Genomic DNA, 17,500 nt, shown 5'->3' with positions numbered 1-17,500 from the left:
TCCTCTCTCTCTCTCTCTCTCTCTCTCTCTCTCACGGGGCCAAGATAAACACACATGAGCGAAAAATCTTTACTTAGAACGAAAATGAAATAAAATCATACAACATACTAATTACTAAGGCCTAATGATGATAACAATGCCACCAATAGAGGTCAGTACAATATACACTGTTATACACTTCACTGGCTTCACTGCACGCACATTTTATTCACCAATCAAATGCCACCAAACACGAAAATAGTGGTGATGATGATGATGATGATAATAATGATAATAATAATAATAATAATAATAATAATAATAATAATAATAATAATAATAATGATGATGATGATGATGATAATAGTAATAGCGAGGCATTTCGAGAGAGAGAGAGAGAGAGAGAGAGAGAGAGAGAGAGAGGAGAGAGAGAGAGAGAGAGAGAGAGAGAGAGAAGAGAGAGAGAGAGAGAGAGAATGATGATAATAATAATAATAATAATAATAATAATAATAATAATAATAATAATAATAGTAATAGAGAGAGAGAGAGAGAGAGAGAGAGAGAGAGAGAGAGAGAGAGAGAGAAGAGAAGAGAGGAGAGAGAGACGAGAGAAGAGAGAGAGAGAGAGAGAGAGAGAGAGAAATTCCTTAGACAAGCCGTAGTTCACAACTAAACTTTTATTTCTTTTTTTTTTTTTTCCTTTTCCACGATATTAATTTTCATTCTTCTTAAAGATAATTGAGTAAATACTGAAGCGTAAAGACATACATCCCGTTTTTCCTTTACGCAATACATACCAGTATACATAGAACTGTGTGTGTGTGTGTGTGTGTGTGTGTGTGTGTGTATGTGTGTGTGTGTGTGTGTGTGTGTGTGTGTGTGTGTGTGTGTGTGTGTGTGTGTGTGTGTGTGTGTGTGTGTGTAACTCGCTCACTTTCTCACTTTCACTTTTTTTCTTTATTTTCTGTTCTTGTCTCTATTTTCTTTATTTTCTTTCTTCTTCTTCTTTTCTTCGTTCTTTGTTTTCTTTATTCCCTTCTCTTCTTCATCATTTTCTTTCTCTATTTCCTTCTCCTCTTCAATATATTTTCATCTTTTTCTTCAGTCCTCTCTCTCTCTCTCACACACACACACACACACACACACAGCTTTCTAATCACCTGAACCATCACAGCAAGTAGCAATGAGTCACCGAGACACAGCAGCGACATGTCACCTTGAGCACCGCGCGTGGCAGACTGACCTTCGTACCCTTAGACGTTCCTTATATAGGTAGCTCTCGTACTAAGCGCGTCCTGTAACCGTACGTTGGGTTTTAAGTTAGGCAGCGTTTTAAACTTTTCTCTTTCAATACCTTTATGTTATTAGATATTATTTTCGTGCTATGCTCACTTTGAAATGCTTGTAGTGCTTAGAAAATAATAATAATAATGTTTTTTTTTTTTTTCAGTGTCAAGGTAAGAGTCAAGATTAGATTTTTCGTATTAACTTTAATTTCACAAGTAGGTTTTTTTTTTAGTTCAAGTCTTCTCTATTTCTTTTTTTTTTTTTCTTTTGTCGCTTTTCTTAATTACGGAATTTTTTTTTTTTTTTTTTACTTTTTTTTTTTTTCGTTTTACTCTGAGTCATGTCGAAATGCATGTCTCTCCTACTTTTAATGGCTGAACATACGATCTGACGTGTTCTCAAGGGTGTTTCCTCCACTGACAGTGCAGAATGCTTGGTAACTCATCACAAGGATCAAGACAATCAAGACAGGGCGCCCAAACGTTTTAAAATACTGTTCTATCTCTATTTTTTCCCAGTGACTAAGGATATGATCTGACGTGTTCTGACGGGCGTTTTCTCTACTGAGTGCAAAATGCTCGGTAAGTTATCAGTGAAATCATGAAAACACTCTTGAAAACCTGTACAGCCTCCGCCAGCACCTGTTAACAAGTCGAGGGTATGACGCCAGTTAAACAAGTCGAGGGTATGACGCCTGTTGACAAGTCGAGGGTATGACGCCTGTTGACAAGTCGAGGGTATGACGCCTGTTGACAAGTCTAGGGTATGACGCCAGTTGACAAGTCGAGGGTATGGACGCCGGAACGTTTAAGACTATGAAGGTTAACAGCTGTCCGCACCACGCGTTATCTTATATACATTAGAGCGATGTACAAATAATACACCAATTAACTTCTTACTGAAAAATTGTGTGTGAAAACTAAACAATACTGAATGAAGATAAGATTTGTCCATGTAGCAACACAACAACAACATGAAACAATAAAGTAAATATTTGAGGAGATCACATGGCTAAAAATGAATCCGTGCCACATGCACAGGACAGTGGTGTACAAACACTGCACTCAAACACACGCGGTGCTGAAAAGTCGCCAAAAAATCAAACTGTCAAACAGTTAAACAATACTGAATTGATGTAAATCGTCCACACAGTAACACAGGTAAACAAAACAAAACAAAAACTAATGATCTTGAAGAGATCCCAAGGATAAATATCACATATCATGCTATCATAGAAAAAAAAAAAAAAAAAAAAAGAGAAAAAAGAAAAAAAATATTTTCTTGTACTGTAATAAAAATGTTTTTTTTACTTTTTTTTACATAAAAATAATGTGCATCAAACTTAAAATTGAAAACATTATACTAAGGACATATATTACAAAATATTCTTAATGATAAAACTCTTAAAGTAACAATATTAAAAATTCCTTTCAAAATTAAGACGAAAAAATTAATATCTAATCTAAGTATTTATGTTATTAAGATCACTTGCGGAATTAAACAATACATACATACATACATACATACATACATATATATATAAATATATATATATATATATATATATATATATATATATATATATATATATATATATATATATATATATATATATATATATATATATATATATATATATATATATACACACACACACACACGTTTCTTTCTAATAATAAAAAAATAAAAAATCGCATTTCTTTCTAATAATACTTAAATGTGTATGAATTTAAAATCATTATGCACAAAATAATAATAATAATAATAATAAAAATAATAATAATAATAATAATAATAATAATAATAATAATAATAATAATAATAATAATAATAATAATAATAATAATAATAATAATAATAAAACTATCATACTGCACATAAAAACACCTCATGTAAAAAAAAAAAAAAACGCACGTACCAAAAACAAACTATCGTACATACAAAAAATAAACTATCGCATGAAGAAAAAAAATATATATCGTACATAGCAAGATAATCAACGTACCCGATACGATAACACTTAAGGCTATAATGCTAATGGTAGTGATAGTAATAAATGCTGCTATCTTTCTTAACGTTACATATACATATATAATGCTAGCAGTAATAGTCATGTGGTTAAGATCACAATACAATGTTTATATCAGGTACATGCGTCTTGCAAAATGGAATGCTTAGCTAGGATATATAGAAACTTGCGAATTGACAAGATGTACACCCTTCTCGTCAATTTTGAAAGATGTACACCGTTCTTGCGATTAACTAAATGTACATCCTTTCCTGCAAATGAAAAATAATAAAATAAAAATAAACCCTCTTTGTAAAAATAAAATAATTTGTAAATCGTCTTTGTAAATAGAAAAAAAAACATATAGTACACCTCCCTTATGAAATAAAATAAATAAATAAATCTCATCTTATAAGCAAAAAAATTCTTATAAAAAAACAAATTTTCTCGTAACTATATAAGATGTACTTTAGAAGAGATAAACAAATTAAATATAATAATAATAGATAATAAATTAATTTTCTCCCTAGACATTGTAAAGCTGCTCATCCTTCAGGGAAATAAGAATGTCCCTTTATCCCTAGAATGTTACATATATAGGGTAATGATGCGCTCTCTCTCTCTCTCTCTCTCTCTCTCTCTCTCTCTCTCTCTCTCTCTCTCTCTCTCTCTCTCTCTCTCTCTCTCTCTCTCTCTAACACACGCACACTCTATGAAAGTAAAAAGGAAGGAAGAAATAAAAGACAAATAGACAAAGAAAAGTAGAAACGAGAAATAATGAAAAAAAGGAAGAGAAAACGAGAGAAAAGGCAGAAAGACAAAGAGAAACAAAGAAAAACAAACTAAATAACACACACACACACACACACACACACACACACACACACACACACACACACACACACATTCACTCAAACACACCCAAAACACACTCAAACACACCCAAAACACACGCAAACACACCCAAAACATTCAAACACTCAAACACACCCAAAACACACGCAAAAACACCCAAACACACTCAAACACACCCAAAACACACTCAAACACACCCAAAACACACCCAAAACACACGCAAACACACCAAAACACACTTACAATTCCCAAACCACATCTTACTGCAGCCCGGGACACACGCACGCACACTGAACACATATTCACACAACACACGCACCCTGAAAACTACAAAAAAACGAAAAAAAAAAAAAAAAAAACACTCAGAAACCCCAAACACGCCACTACACTTATAGAACATGCAAACACACGAAAAACACTCGAAAAAATACCTCGCAACACATCCAAACATCGTCACATCTTATTCAAACACACCCACATGCAACACAAACACAGCAAAACATCCAGAACGCCCCCAAAACATCGCTAAAACACACAAACATCTCCCCAAGAAACACAAAACACTCTAATATCCGTGCATCCTACCCAAACACCCCAAAGCACACCAAAACTTCCCTAAATCAGTCCAAAACATCCCTAAAACACGACAACACTTCCCTAAAACACCCGAAAACACGCCAAAAATTCCCTAAAACACCCCAAAACTTCCCTAAGGCACCCCAAAACACGCCAAAACTTCCCTAAATCAGTCCAAAACATCCCTAAAACACGCCAAAACATCCCTAAAACACGCTAAAACTTCCCTAAATCACGCCAAAATATCCCTAAACACCCCAAAACACACCGAAACATCCCTAAAACACCTGAAAACATCCTTAAACACCCGAAAACATCCCTAAAACACCGCAAAACATCCCTAAACACCCGGAAACATCCCTCAACACCCCAAAACACCCCAAAACATCCTGCCTCCTACCCTAGCTTTCTTCAGAGTCCTCGATGGCCTGATAGAAGAGCAGTCTGGCGCGGTGACCTTCTTCAGACACCACATCTCTTCGTCTTGCGCTTTCTCCTACAGCGCCTCCTTCCGGATAGCGCCACCATGACCCACAGGAGCCCTTCACGTAGGTGAGGGGCGCGGCATCCCCTCCCAAAGTCGAGTCAGCTCCAGCAAAGCTCACTACGCTCTTCAGGGTGTAGCGGGCACTCCTGCAGAAGGCGGTGAAGGGGTGGGTTAGGTTCGGTTAGGTTTGGTTTGGTTTGGTTTGGTTTGGAGAGGGAGGGAGGGAGGAAGGAAGGAAGGAAGGAAGGAAGGAAGGAAGGAAGGAAGGAAGGAAGGAAGGAGGGAGGGAGGGAGGGAGGGAGGGAGGGAGGGAGGGAGGGAAGGAGGGAGGGAGGGAGGAAGGAAGGAAGGAAGGAAGGAAGGAAGGAAGGAAGGAAGGAAGGAAGGAAGGGAAGGGAAGGGAAGGGAAGGGAAGGGAAGGGAAGGGAAGGGAAGAGAGAGAGAGAGAGAGAGAGAGAGAGAGAGAGAGAGAGAGAGAGAGAGAGAGAGAGAGAGACACACACACACACACACACACACACACACACACACACACACACACACACACACACACACACACACACACACACACACACACACACACACACACACACACACACACACACACACACACACACACACACACACACACTACCATTTGCCCCACAAACAAACAAACAAACAAACAAACAAACAAACAAACAAACAAACAAACAAACAAACAAACAAGCTCACCTGTTACTTCCGGGCACAAGAAGGGGCGTCAGGTCTAGACATTCACAAAGGGAGGGGGTCGGCGCGCCCTTTCTCCCTCTCTTCCTCCTCCTCTGGCCCTTGGGAGAGAAACAGGAGGGGGCGTGGGAGAAGGAGGGGCGAGATGGTGAGGAGGAAGAGGAAGAGGAAGAGGAAGAGGAAGAGGAGGAGGAGGAAGAGGAGGAGGAGGAGTGGAATAGGGAGGAGGCAGGGGAGGAGAGAGGGGAGGGAGTGATGGGGGTTGGAGGGGGAGAGACAGGGCTGGGGGGAGGGGAGGGCGGCCATATTTCTTGATGTCTGTGAGAAAGAGAGAGAGAGAGAGAGAGAGAGAGAGAGAGAGAGAGAGAGAGAGAGAGAGAGAGAGAGAGAGAGAGAGAGAGAGAGAGAGAGAGAGAGAGAGAGAGAGAGAGAGAGAGAGAAAAATTAATAATAAATAACAACAACAACAACAACAACAACAACAACAACAACAACAACAACAACAACAACAACAACAACAATTAACTACCCTTTTTCTCTATTCCCTTCCTTCACCCTCCTCCTCCTCTCCTCTCCCCTCCACCACCCACCACACCCTCCCCTCCTTCCTTCTTTCCTTCCACACGGCCCTCCCCTCCCCTTTCCTCCCCCTCCCCTTCCCTAACCCCCATCCTCTTCTTCCCCCTATCCACTTCCCCCCCTCCCTCCTGCCCCCCCCCCTCTCCTCCACAACAGCTGTTCAGTCACTTACGGGCACAGGTATATTATGAGAATCCTCGGGGGGCGCGCCAGGTGTACACTGCAGAGACAGGTGTGGGAGGCGTTGCACAGGGGACACTTCCATCTCACCTGAGGCCCCTGGGAACGCTGCTGAAGGAGGCGCTGTGGGAGGGAAGAGGTGGAGTAGTTAGTGTGTGTGTGTGTGTGTGTGTGTGTGTGTGTGTGTGTGTGTGTGTGTGTGTGTGTGTGTGTGTGTGTGTGTGTGTGTGTGTGTGTGTGTGTGTGTGTGTTGTCTCTTCCATTTATCTAGCCTCTCTCTCTCTCTCTCTCTCTCTCTCTCTCTCTCTCTCTCCTCTCTCTCTCTCTCTCTCTCTCTCTCTCTCTCTCTCTCTCTCGCCGCTTCCCCTCTTCATCTCCTCTCCCTATCTCCCCTTCACCCTCTCTCCCTCCCATCCCCTCCCCACACCCCTCCCCTCCCATTACCTGCAGGCACAAATGTTCATCAGAAGTTGCTGAGGAAGGCACCGTCAGCCCGTACAGGAGGAAGGGGCCCCTGGAGCGGGAGACAGCCACGCCCTTCCTTTCACACACGAAGCGGCACTCCTCAACGCCCTTGAACACTGACATCACCTCGGAGGTCCGCGTCCCCCAGCCAGTCTGTGTAGGGGCGTTCTGAAGGAGGCAAGGGTGGGTGTTGGGAGATGATCACAAAAAGATTAATCATTAGCGAAAGATAGATTATAAGATTAAAAGCAAAATTCTCAGGGTCAGTAATCAAGGTAGGACAAGAAATAATAGTCTTAAGGTTGGTAAAGTTTGACTGAATAGGAAGTAAAGAGCTGGTTCTCAGTGGTGGTTGAATGTAATGGGCTCAGTAATCAGGCTGTTAGTGCAGTCGTTAGGGAGCTTTGAAAGAGACACGGAGAGAGGGATGGAGAAAGGAATGAGTGTAGGAAAGGAAAGAAAGAAGAATAACGGAGAGGAATGAAGGCAAGGAAGAGAAAGAAAGCGAAAAAAGAAGAAAAAAAGGAGAAATAAAACAAACAAGCAAATAAACAAGACAAGAAAAAACGAAAATGAACAGAACGAATGAAAATAAAAAAGAAAAATAACGAAACAAAAACAAACAAACGAAAAAAACAAAAGAAAACAAGGTACACACATACACACACACACACACACACACACACACACACACACACACACTCACTTCCAGCAGGCTGTGGTGGAGGCGAGTCAAGAGGTACAGCAAGCATTCATCCACAGCCACAGGTATTCTCCTTTTCCCGTGGCATTCCCCCTGCTGCAGCGCCGCCTGGGGGAGGAGGAGCAGGTAGGTGAGCTCAGATACACAAATATAAAGGTTAATGAGGAGGACAGACACACGCACACACACACACGCACAAACTCACCTGCAAATTCAGAACAGCAGGTAATATTTGCTCTGCCGAACGAAATTGCTGTGGCTTTAGGGCATCCAGCGCCTCTTGTACCGCCCGCCCCAGGGGTTCCGCGCCCCCCGCCCACGCCATGCCCCAGGCCGCCCCATCACAAGCCGCCCCCAGGCACCTCACCAGCGCCTCCAGGTGAGTGAGGGGGATGCTGAAGACTTCCCTGGGTCCTTCCTTCTTCAGGTAGGTCCTCTCTTTCATTTTCTGTTTTTCTCGATTTCGTTGTTCTTTTTCTTGTTCTTCTTTAGTTTGTTGTTGGTGTTGTTGGTGTTGTGTGTCTGTCTCCCCTTTCTTCTCTTCTTTTTCCTCTTCCTCCTTCTTTTCTTTCTCTTTTCCTTCTTTTTCTCTTTCTTCGTTCGTTTTTTGTGCGTGCTGTTTTGTGTCTTTCTTCTCCTCTTCCTCTTGTTCTTCTTGTTCTCTATCCTTCTTCACGTAGCTGCTCTCTTTCTCCTCTTCCTGTTCTTCTTTTCTTGCTTCTACTTCCTCTTCTTCCTTGACGTATTTAATGTTTTTCTCCTCTTCTTCTTCATCTCCTTCTATAGTGATCTCCACGTCCTCCATCTCCTCCTTCCTTGGCTCCTTTTCACTTCTCCTCAAGTCCTCGTCTTCCCCACTGAAGAATCTCTTCAACACTATCTTCTGGACCCTCAGATCATCACTTAACACTCTGAGTTCCTCCTCAAGGTTGTCAAATCTGAAGACGGAAGAATTTTCCTCCATCTCTTCTAACAACTGTATCTCCTCTACATTGATACTTCCTGGCACTGTCTCTTCTATAGGTCTTCTAGGGGTGTGCGTCTGTGTGTTTGTCTCAGTGTCTGTTGATGTAGTGCCCTCAGTCTTCTCTTCTTCCTCCTCGTTTTTCTTGTGTGTGTGCGTGGGTGTGTGTTTCCCTTCTTGTCTGTCTGTCTGTGTGTGTGTTTGTTCATTGGTTTTGTCTTTCCTGCCCTTCTTGTTCTTCTTCTTCTTCTTCTTCGGCGTTGTCTTCACCGCCACTGTCTCTTCACTCTTCCCAGCTGGCACTGTCTCTCCACCTGGCACTGTCTCTTCACCTGGCATTGTCTCTCCAGCTGGCACTGTCTCTTCACCTGGTACTGTCTCTCCAGCTGGCACTGTCTCTTCACCTGGCACTGTCTTCCCAGCTGGCACTGTCTCTACAGCTGGCACTGTCTCTCCAGCTGGCACTGTCTCTTCACCTGGCACTGTCTCTTCACCTGGCACTGTCTCCCCAGCAAGGACTGTCTCTTTAGTTGGTAGTGTTTCTTCAGCAGGCACTGTCTCAGGTGGCACTGTCTTTACAACATGAAGTGGCGACTTACTGGTGACAGTTGTCAGTGTCCTCGGAGGTGACACTGCATCCCGTGTGACTAGCACATTCACTGCCCCGTCTGGTGTCATTGTCACCTCCACCTTCACTGGCGGTATTGCACTGGCTGGCTCTGGCACTGCCTTAGACTCGACTGGCACTTGTTCTGTACTGCTCGCTTCCTCCTCACTGTCCACAGCTGGCACTGTCTCTTCAGTGTCCTCAGCTAGCACTGTCTCTGTACTGTCCACAGCTGGCACTGTCTCTTCAGTGTCCACAGCTGGCACTGTCTCTTCAGTGTCCTCAGCTGGCACTGTCTCTTCAGTGTCCACAGCTGGCACTGTCTCTTCAGTGTCCACAGCTGGCACTGTCTCTTCAGTGTCCACAGCTGGCACTGTCTCTTCACTGTCCACAGCTGGCACTGTCTCTTCAGTGTCCACAGCTGGCACTGTCTCTTCACTGTTCACAGCTGGCACTGTCTCTTCAGTGTCCACAGCTGGCACTGTCTCTTCACTGTTCACAGCTGGCACTGTCTCTTCACTGTCCACAGCTGGCACTGTCTCTTCGGTGTCCACAGCTGGCACTGTCTCTTCAGTGTCCTCAGCTGGCACTGTCTCTTCACTGTCCACAGCTGGCACTGTCTCTTCACTGTCACAGCTGGCACTGTCTCTTCACTGTCCACAGCTGGCACTGTCTCTTCACTGTCCACAGCTGGCACTGTCTCTTCAGTGTCCACAGCTGGCACTGCCTCTTCACTGTCCACAGCTGGCACTGTCTCTTCACTGTCCACAGCTGGCACTGTCTCTTCACTGTCCACAGCTGGCACTGTCTCTTCAGTGTCCTCAGCTGGCACTGTCTCTTCACTGTCCACAGCTGGCACTGTCTCTTCAGTGTCCTCAGCTGGCACTGTCTCTTCAGTGTCCACAGCTGGCACTGTCTCTTCACTCTCCACAGCTGGCACTGTCTCTTCAGTGTCCACAGCTGGCACTGTCTCTTCACTGTCCACAGCTGGCACTGTCTCTTCACTGTCCAAAGCTGGCACTGTCTCTTCAGTGTCCACAGCTGGCACTGTCTTTTCACTGTCCACAGCTGGCACTGTCTCTTCACTGTCCAAAGCTGGCACTGTCTCTTCAGTGTCCACAGCTGGCACTGTCTTTTCACTGTCCACAGCTGGCACTGTCTCTTCAGTGTTCTCAGCTGGCACAGTCTCTTCACTGTCCTCAGCTGGCACTGTTTCTTCAGTGTCCTCAGCTGGCACTGTTTCTTCAGTGTCCACAGCTGGCACTGTCTCTTCAGTGTCCACAGCTGGCACTGTCTCTTCAGTGTCCACAGCTGGCACTGTCTCTTCAGTGTCCACAGCTGGCACTGTTTCTTCAGTGTCCACAGCTGGCACTGTCTCTTCAGTGTCCACAGCTGGCACTGTCTCTTCAGTGTCCACAGCTGGCACTGTCTCTTCAGTGTCCTCAGCTGGCACTGTCTCTTCAGTGTCCTCAGCTGGCACTGTTTCTTCAGCACCTTGAGGTGGCACTGCCTCTTTGCTGCTCACCGTGCCATCAGTGACTTCAGTTCCTTCGCAGATTTCAGCTGGCTCCGTCTGCTTCCTGCTCACCGTGCTGTCACTGTCCTCAGCTGGCACTGTCTTGTCAGTGTCCTCAGCTGGCACTGTCATTCCCACGGTCACTGTCTCTTTCACCACGGGCTCCTTACTGGCAGTCAACCCGCTGCTCTTTCCCTCACTGGCACTCCTGGCACCCTGCTGGCCTGCTGGGGGTGCGGGTCTGGCCTTGTGCTCCTCGCCTGCTGGTGCTGTGGCCTTGTGTCCTCCCTTACCATCCTGCTGGCCGTCGGCAAGCGCACTGCTCTTTCTTGCTGCTTTTTTACTTTCACCCTCCTGCTGTTTGTCAGTAGGCGCCCTGCTCTTCCCTGCTGTTCCTTTGGCCTCCTGTTGGTTCTCAGTAGGCGCCCTGCTCTTCTCTCCTGCTGGCTGGCTCTTCTCTGCTTTCTGAGTGCCGTGATGGGTTTGCAATGCTGGCGTGGCACCTTTTCTCTTTCCGCCCTTCTTCCTGCTCCTCCTGCCGTGGGTCTCTGCCTCTGATGGCGTGGCACTCTCAGCAGACACTGGCACTGCTGTCCTACTGCTGTCCTGACCTGCTGTCTCCTTGGTCTGCCTCTTGCTCCTCTTCCTCTTCAACATCCTCCGCATCCTCCTTGACATGACAGGCTCCAACTGCTCCAGCTGCTCCTCCTCCTGCTGGGACTCACTCCTGCTGCTGCTGCCCCGGGACGCCTGCTTGGTCAGACTCCTGCCTCTGCTCGGCCTCTCCTCCTGCTGGTCTGCCTCCTGTTCCTTGCTGCTGGCTGTGCTCTCCACCTCCTGCTTCCGCTGTGTGTTACCGCTGTTTTTCTGTGGCTCCTGTGTCTTCCTGCTGGCTGTGCTCTTCAGTTCCTGCTTTTGCTGTGCGGTACTGCTGTTTTTCTGTGGCTCCTGTGTCTTCCTGCTGGCTGTGCTCTTCAGTTCCTGCTTTTGCTGTGCGGTACTGCTGTTTTTCTGTGCCTCCTGTGTCTTTCTGCTAGCTGTGCTCTTCAGTTCCTGCTTTTGCTGTGCGGTACTGCTGTTTTTCTGTGCCTCCTGTGTCTTCCTGCTGGCTGTGCTCTTCAGTTCCTGCTTTTGCTGTGCGGTACTGCTGTTTTTCTGTGCCTCCTGTGTCTTCCTGCTGGCTGTGCTCTTCAGTTCCTGCTTTTGCTGTGCGGTACTGCTGTTTCTCTGTGCCTCCTGCTTTTGCTGTGTGGTACTGCTGTTTCTCTGTGCCTCCTGCTTTTGCTGTGTGGTACTGTTATTTTTCTGTGTTTCCTGCTTCTGTTGTGCAATGCTGCTATTTTTCTGTGCCTCCTGCTTCTGCTGTGTGGTACTGTTGTTTTTCTGTGCCTCCTGCTTCTGTTGTGTGGTACTGTTGTTTTTCTGTGCCTCCTGCTTCTGCTGTGTGGTACTGTTGTTTTTCTGTGCCTCCTGCTTCTGCTGTGTGGTACTGTTGTTTTTCTGTGCCTCCTGGTTCTCCTGCTGTGCTTTGGTCCTTGCTGTGGTCTGTGGCTCTTCTTCCCTCTCTCTTTGTCTCTTTTTTCTCTCTAGTTCCTCCTTTTCTTCTTTTCTCTTCATCGTGTTCTGCGTTTCCTTATTTTCCTCTGTTTCCCTCCTTCTCAAGCTCTCTACTTCCTCTTCTGTCTCCTCTTCCCTATTTATCAAGCTCTGTACTTCTTCCTTCTCCTCCTCCTCCTCCTCCTCCTCTTCTGTCTCTTCTTCTCTTTTCCTGAAGTCAAAAGTTACTCTTTTCTTGGGCTTCTCTTCACCAGACCTGCTTGCCTCTGCTACTCTCTTTTTCACGTCTTCCTGTTCCTCGTTCTCTGTGTGTTTCCTTCTCTCTTCACCCCCCTCTGTTTGTGGCCCTTCTCCGTCTGCGTCTTCAGTTTTCTTGAGTCTGTGGTTAATTTTCTCGTTTTCCTCTTTCTTTCACAACACTGGTTACGTTTTCTGTTATGTCCTCATCTGCTTTCGTTCTCTCATTTATTTCACGTAGAGCTGAGGTGTCTTTGGTGTCATTCTTAGTCACTGTCACCACGATTTTGCCCTCCAGTCTCTCAACATCACCTTCTGTCTTCATTGCACTTACATCATCCACCTTTCCATCCTCCTCATCTCCTGTTTCGCTCCTCGTCTGCAGTGCCTCACCTTCTGGCACTGTCTCGTCACTGGCACTTCCTTCTATCTTGTCTATCCTGTCACTTGTCCTCAGCTCTTCTTCAGTAGGCTCGAAATTTGTTATCGTTCCTTCTGTCACGTCTTCTGCAGTCCTTATCTCTTCTTCAGCAGGTTCCTCACTCATCCCTCCCTCTGCCACGTCTTCTGTAGTCCTTATCTCTTCTTCAGCAGGTTCCTCACTCATCTTTCCCTCTGTCACGTCTTCTGCAGTCCTCACCTCTTCTTCAGCAGGTTCCTCACTCATCTTTCCCTCTGTCACGTCTTCTGTAGTCCTCACCTCTTCTTCAGCAGGTTTTTTACTCATCCCTCCCTCTGTCACGTCTTCTGTAGTCCTTATCTCTTCTTCAGCAGGTTCCTTATTCATCATTTCCTCTGTCACGTCTTCTGCAGTCGTCACCTCTTCTTCAGCAGTTTCCTTACTCGTCCTTTCCTCTGTCACTTCTGCAGTCCTCACCTCTTCTTCAGCAGGTTCCTTACTCGTCCTTCCCTCTGCCACGTCCTCTGTAATCATCACTTCTTCTTCAGCAGGTTCCTTACTCATCCTTCCCTCTGTCACGTCCTCTGTAATCATCACTTCTTCTTCAGCAGGTTCCTTACTCATCCTTCCCTCTGTCACGTCCTCTGTAATCATCACTTCTTCTTCAGCAGGTTCCTTACTCGTCCTTCCCTCTGCCACGTCCTCTGTAATCATCACTTCTTCTTCAGCAGGTTCCTTACTCATCCTTCCCTCTGTCACGTCTTCTGTAATCATCACTTCTTCTTCAGCAGGTTCCTTACTCGTCCTTCCCTCTGTCACGTCTTCTGCAGTCCTCACCTCTTCTTCAGCAGGTTCCTTATTCACCATTTCCTCTGTTACGTCTTCTGCAGTCCTCACCTCTTCTTCAGCAGGTTCCTTATTCACCATTTCCTCTGTTACGTCTTCTGCAGTCCTCACCTCTTCTTCAGCAGGTTCCTTATTCACCATTTCCTCTGTTACATCTTCTGCAGTCCTCACCTCTTCTTCAGCAGGTTCCTTATTCACCATTTCCTCTGTCACGTCTTCTGCAGTCCTCACCTCTTCTTCAGCTGTAGGTTCTGGGTTCCTTATCCTTCCTTCTGCTACATCCTCTCCACGATCCTGTAGCTGTGTGTTCTCATCCTCCTCACTTTCCTCCTCATCTAGCAAGAACTGGCTGTTAGGATTCCTGTCTGGAGTGCTTATGAAGTCTCTCTCGTCTACAGACACCTCCTGCACAGACACGTCCTCCAGGTTTCTCCTCGGCCCCTCATCCACCTCATCTTTAAGTGTCTTCAACTCACTGATGCCTGAAACGTCCTCATCTCCTCTTCCAGTTATGGGACGCGTGTCGATAATGTTCCCCACAAGACCAGCCAGGAATTGGTTATCACTGGTGTCCTGTGTGGTGAGCAAGTTAGGAGACTGTGGGCTTGGCAGGGACGACTCTGGGGTATTTTTAGCGAGTGCGTTCCCATGTTGATGCTGGGAATGTGTCTCTGCAAGGCTTAGGTGTTCCGCGGTGTCTACGCTCGACTGGAGAGGTTCTGCTGGGGTCAGACTGTGGTACCCCTCTGAGTCTGTAGGATTGGAGTGTGAGTGCTGTGGGTGTAACTCCACAGGGCTTGGTGGCTCTGAGGTGTCCAGGGTGGGCTGCAGAGGCTCTGAAGGGTCTGGGGCCGAAAGTAAGGGTTCTGGCGGACTGGTCAGGCTGTGGTACCCCTCTGAGCCTGATCCGTCATTCCGCTCATCAATCGCATCTCTCTCACTAGGATTCCCAGTCAGGCCACACAGATTCTGGTCGTCAATCTCACTGCCTTCTCCTGATGAGCCCAGACCATTGCAGTGCCAGGTCTGGTGGGCGAGTCCAGCGTCTGATTTCCCTTCCGCAAACGAGAAGGTCTGAATGTGAGTGGTGCTTGCCGGGGTGCCTTGCCCCTCGTTGCCGTCCTTACTGGGGCGCACGAATGTGTCCCACGGGTCTAGCTGGGGTGCAGGGTGGGTGGTGGTGCTGTCCTGGGGTAGCTGTGAGTCTGCTGGGGCCCCCTCATCGTGGTGGCCGTTCAGTAAGGCATCTGAGTAGTAAACAAGGTCCTTGGAAGCATCAGTCACAGAGCCGTCTGAGCAAACATAGCCGCTGCTGGTCGTCGAGAGGTATGTACTCTGAACGGCGTCCTCTGAGTGCTGGTGGCCATTCAGCAGCCCACTTTCTGAGTGGCTGAGGCCATTCTGGAACGCTTCAACCTGTGTGCCACTGGAACAGAACCCACTGGCACTGTCTGACACAAAGCCTGCCTCATGTCCATTAAGCTGGGTGTCTGGGTGGCCATGTCCGTTGTGCTGGGGTTCTGCAGTGGCCGGGGAGGTCTCCTGGCAGCCTCCATTCATCGCCACGTTCCCTGCTGGCACAGACTCCTGGCGGTGCCCTCCTGCCAAAACATCCCTCACATCTTCCTGCAATGTAGTGTCACTCAGACCATTCCTCACCGCACTGCCTGCATCGCCAAGGGTCTGTGGGTCTGCCTGGATGTACCCATTCTGTGAGGTGGTGTCACAGGAGGCTGCAGCGCCAGCAGAGGCCAGGGAAGTTGACATGGAGGCTGGTGAGGCAGTTGAGGTGTTGATTGAAGGTTTGACAGTCGCAAATCTGTCCCTCTGTCTCTTCCGGTACCACACACGCCCTCCCTTATACGGGTAGCGCATGGTGGCGCCCCCGTAGGTCCTGTAGTGGTTGTGGTAGGGGTAGCGGTGGTGGCTGTAGTGGCACGTGCTGTAGTGCATGGGCCGTGGCTGCCTAGGTGTGGGCCGCAGCGGGAGGCGAGGATAAGGGGGTACCTGGTGCTGTGGGTTCCATCTTGTGGCCTCCATCATCTGTGGGGATGTGAGGTGTGAGGTTAGGCTAGGCTGTGGTAGGTCAAATTTGGTCAGGTTAGGCTAGGACAGGAGGTCAACTCAACACAACACATCCAAATACTCCAAACACCAGAAAATACCCGCCCCCCGAAAAAAAAGAACAAAAAACACGCAAAACTCCTACAAAACACTTCCAAAACACCCAAAACATCTCTTCCACACGCGAAGCTCCGAGACCCGAGACACCCCAAACTGTACAAAGCACCTGCAGCCACACCACCACATCGAAACACCACAAGGTACCCCAAAATACCCTGAAAAAACACAAAACACCCATTAAACACTCCAAAATCTGACCCAAAACCCTCTGAACATATACAAAACACACAAAATTTACACCCAACAGCCAAAACACGCCTTAAACACGCCTTAAACACCCCAAAACTCCCCAAAACACACAAGACGCCCCTCGCACACCCCAGAGACACAGGAACTCACCGACTCGACTTCCCTGAGATACGCCACAAGCCTTGGATGTCTCTGGGTGTTGGGGTGATGAAGGGCAGTGTACCCCTCGCCATCCGTCACCCCAGGCCGCACCCCACACACCTCCACCAGGAACCTCGCCACGTTGAGGGCTCCCACCCCCGCGGCAAGGTGGAGGGCGGTGGAGTAGTCGGCGGCAGGTGCTGAAAGGTCACATCCGAAGTCCCACATCGCGCGCAACACCCAAACTTGGCGTCTCAGTGCCGCGCGGTGGATCGGTAGGCGTCCTGTTGGAAAGGGTTGAAAGAATGCGTGTTCAGTGTTTTTTACGGTGCTTGTTTGTGTGTCTGTGTGTGTGTGTGTGTGTTTGGGTGTTCTATGGAGTGTTTGTTTGTTTGTTTATTTATTTATTAGAGGGGAGAAAGGGTTGAGGGGTTTTTTTTTTTTTCGTCTTTAAGATTTTTTTGGGTTTTTTTTTTGGAGTGTTTATTTTATTTTATTTTATTTTTTATGAGGGGAGATTTTTTTTTTTAAGTATTTTTGGTGTTTTTTTTTTAGTTATCTGATAGTTTGGGGTGTTTTAGAGTGTTCGACCACCAACAACACCACCACCACCACCACCACCACCACCACACCACAACTACTGCTACTACCAAGTCTTTTACTATTGCTTAAACTACTACCAGTTCCATCACCACCACAACTACTACTACTACTACTATTTTCCCTCCTCTTAACACTACCACCATCACCACCACCATTCACCCACCACCACCACCACCACTACTGCTATTCCTTCCTCCTCTCCCTCCACCTACCACTACCACTACCACTACCACTACCACTACCACTACCACCATCACTTACCGTCAGCGTCAGGTCTGTCAGGGTTGGCGCCGGCAAATAGGAGCACCTGGAGAGACCTGTAGTAGCCGTTCTCTGCCGCCAGGTGTGCAGGTGTGGCTCCTGCAGGTAGACAGACACAGGTAGGTAGACAGAGACACAGATAGACAGGGATAGGTAGACAGG

At 46.8% G+C, this 17,500-nt stretch overlaps 3 protein-coding genes and 1 long non-coding RNA gene across 6 annotated transcripts in view; all 4 read right to left on the bottom strand.

Annotated features, from left to right (window-relative positions):
* Nucleotides 1-794: 794 nt before the first annotated feature.
* LOC135094918 (uncharacterized) lies at nt 795-2,809 on the bottom strand. Its single transcript, XR_010264008.1, has 2 exons — nt 2,069-2,809; nt 795-2,015 (listed from the first exon to the last, which is right to left on the bottom strand). It is a non-coding gene; the product is annotated as an uncharacterized LOC135094918 (long non-coding RNA).
* A 221-nt stretch (nt 2,810-3,030) lies between these two features.
* On the bottom strand, nt 3,031-9,475 carry LOC135094917 (uncharacterized). Its single transcript, XM_063995429.1, has 7 exons — nt 8,039-9,475; nt 7,837-7,941; nt 7,110-7,298; nt 6,658-6,788; nt 5,910-6,224; nt 5,109-5,341; nt 3,031-3,549 (listed from the first exon to the last, which is right to left on the bottom strand). Exons 1-6 carry the CDS (start codon nt 9,473-9,475, stop codon nt 5,110-5,112), a joined length of 2,409 nt encoding a protein of 802 aa, XP_063851499.1. The 3' UTR covers nt 3,031-3,549; nt 5,109.
* LOC135094916 (trichohyalin-like) lies at nt 9,051-12,537 on the bottom strand. Of its 3 annotated transcripts, none has more exons than XM_063995428.1 (2): nt 12,185-12,537; nt 9,051-11,857 (listed from the first exon to the last, which is right to left on the bottom strand). In XM_063995428.1, the coding sequence occupies exons 1-2, from the start codon at nt 12,535-12,537 to the stop codon at nt 9,901-9,903; spliced, it is 2,310 nt and encodes a 769-aa protein (XP_063851498.1). In that variant the 3' UTR covers nt 9,051-9,900. The 3 variants fall into 3 exon arrangements, with proteins under 3 accessions (XP_063851498.1, XP_063851497.1, XP_063851496.1); XM_063995427.1 differs by having other exon boundaries at nt 9,051-12,153; nt 12,193-12,537; XM_063995426.1 differs by having other exon boundaries at nt 9,051-12,537.
* A 19-nt stretch (nt 12,538-12,556) lies between these two features.
* The window catches only part of LOC135094915 (uncharacterized), a 10,973-nt gene continuing 6,029 nt past the window's right edge, over nt 12,557-17,500 (bottom strand). The window contains exons 4-6 of the mRNA XM_063995425.1: nt 17,339-17,437; nt 16,484-16,758; nt 12,557-16,003 (exon numbers count right to left, since the gene is read on the bottom strand). Coding sequence (XP_063851495.1) covers nt 12,863-16,003; nt 16,484-16,758; nt 17,339-17,437 — 3,515 coding nt within the window. The 3' untranslated portion in view covers nt 12,557-12,862. The remainder of the gene's footprint in view (nt 16,004-16,483; nt 16,759-17,338; nt 17,438-17,500) is intronic.

Source organism: Scylla paramamosain, chromosome 47 (assembly GCF_035594125.1).
Source record: "Scylla paramamosain isolate STU-SP2022 chromosome 47, ASM3559412v1, whole genome shotgun sequence".
Taxonomy (NCBI): Eukaryota; Metazoa; Arthropoda; class Malacostraca; order Decapoda; family Portunidae; genus Scylla; species Scylla paramamosain.
The sequence above is the reverse complement of the archived record's forward strand: the minus strand, read 5'-3'. Positions and strand labels throughout refer to the sequence as shown.

Bases quoted from the DNA above. Each gene is read 5' to 3' on its own strand.
- LOC135094917 (XM_063995429.1), bottom strand. From the start codon at position 9,475: ATGACACCAGACGGGGCAGTGAATGTGCTAGTCACACGGGATGCAGTG. The intron at 6,225-6,657 runs GTAAGTGACTGA...TCTTTCTCACAG, and splicing joins CTCATAATATACCTGTGCCC to ACATCAAGAAATATGGCCGC. The intron at 5,342-5,909 runs GTGAGCTTGTTT...CGCCTTCTGCAG, and splicing joins CTTGTGCCCGGAAGTAACAG to GAGTGCCCGCTACACCCTGA.
- LOC135094916 (XM_063995426.1), bottom strand. From the start codon at position 12,537: ATGAAGAGAAAAGAAGAAAAGGAGGAACTAGAGAGAAAAAAGAGACAA.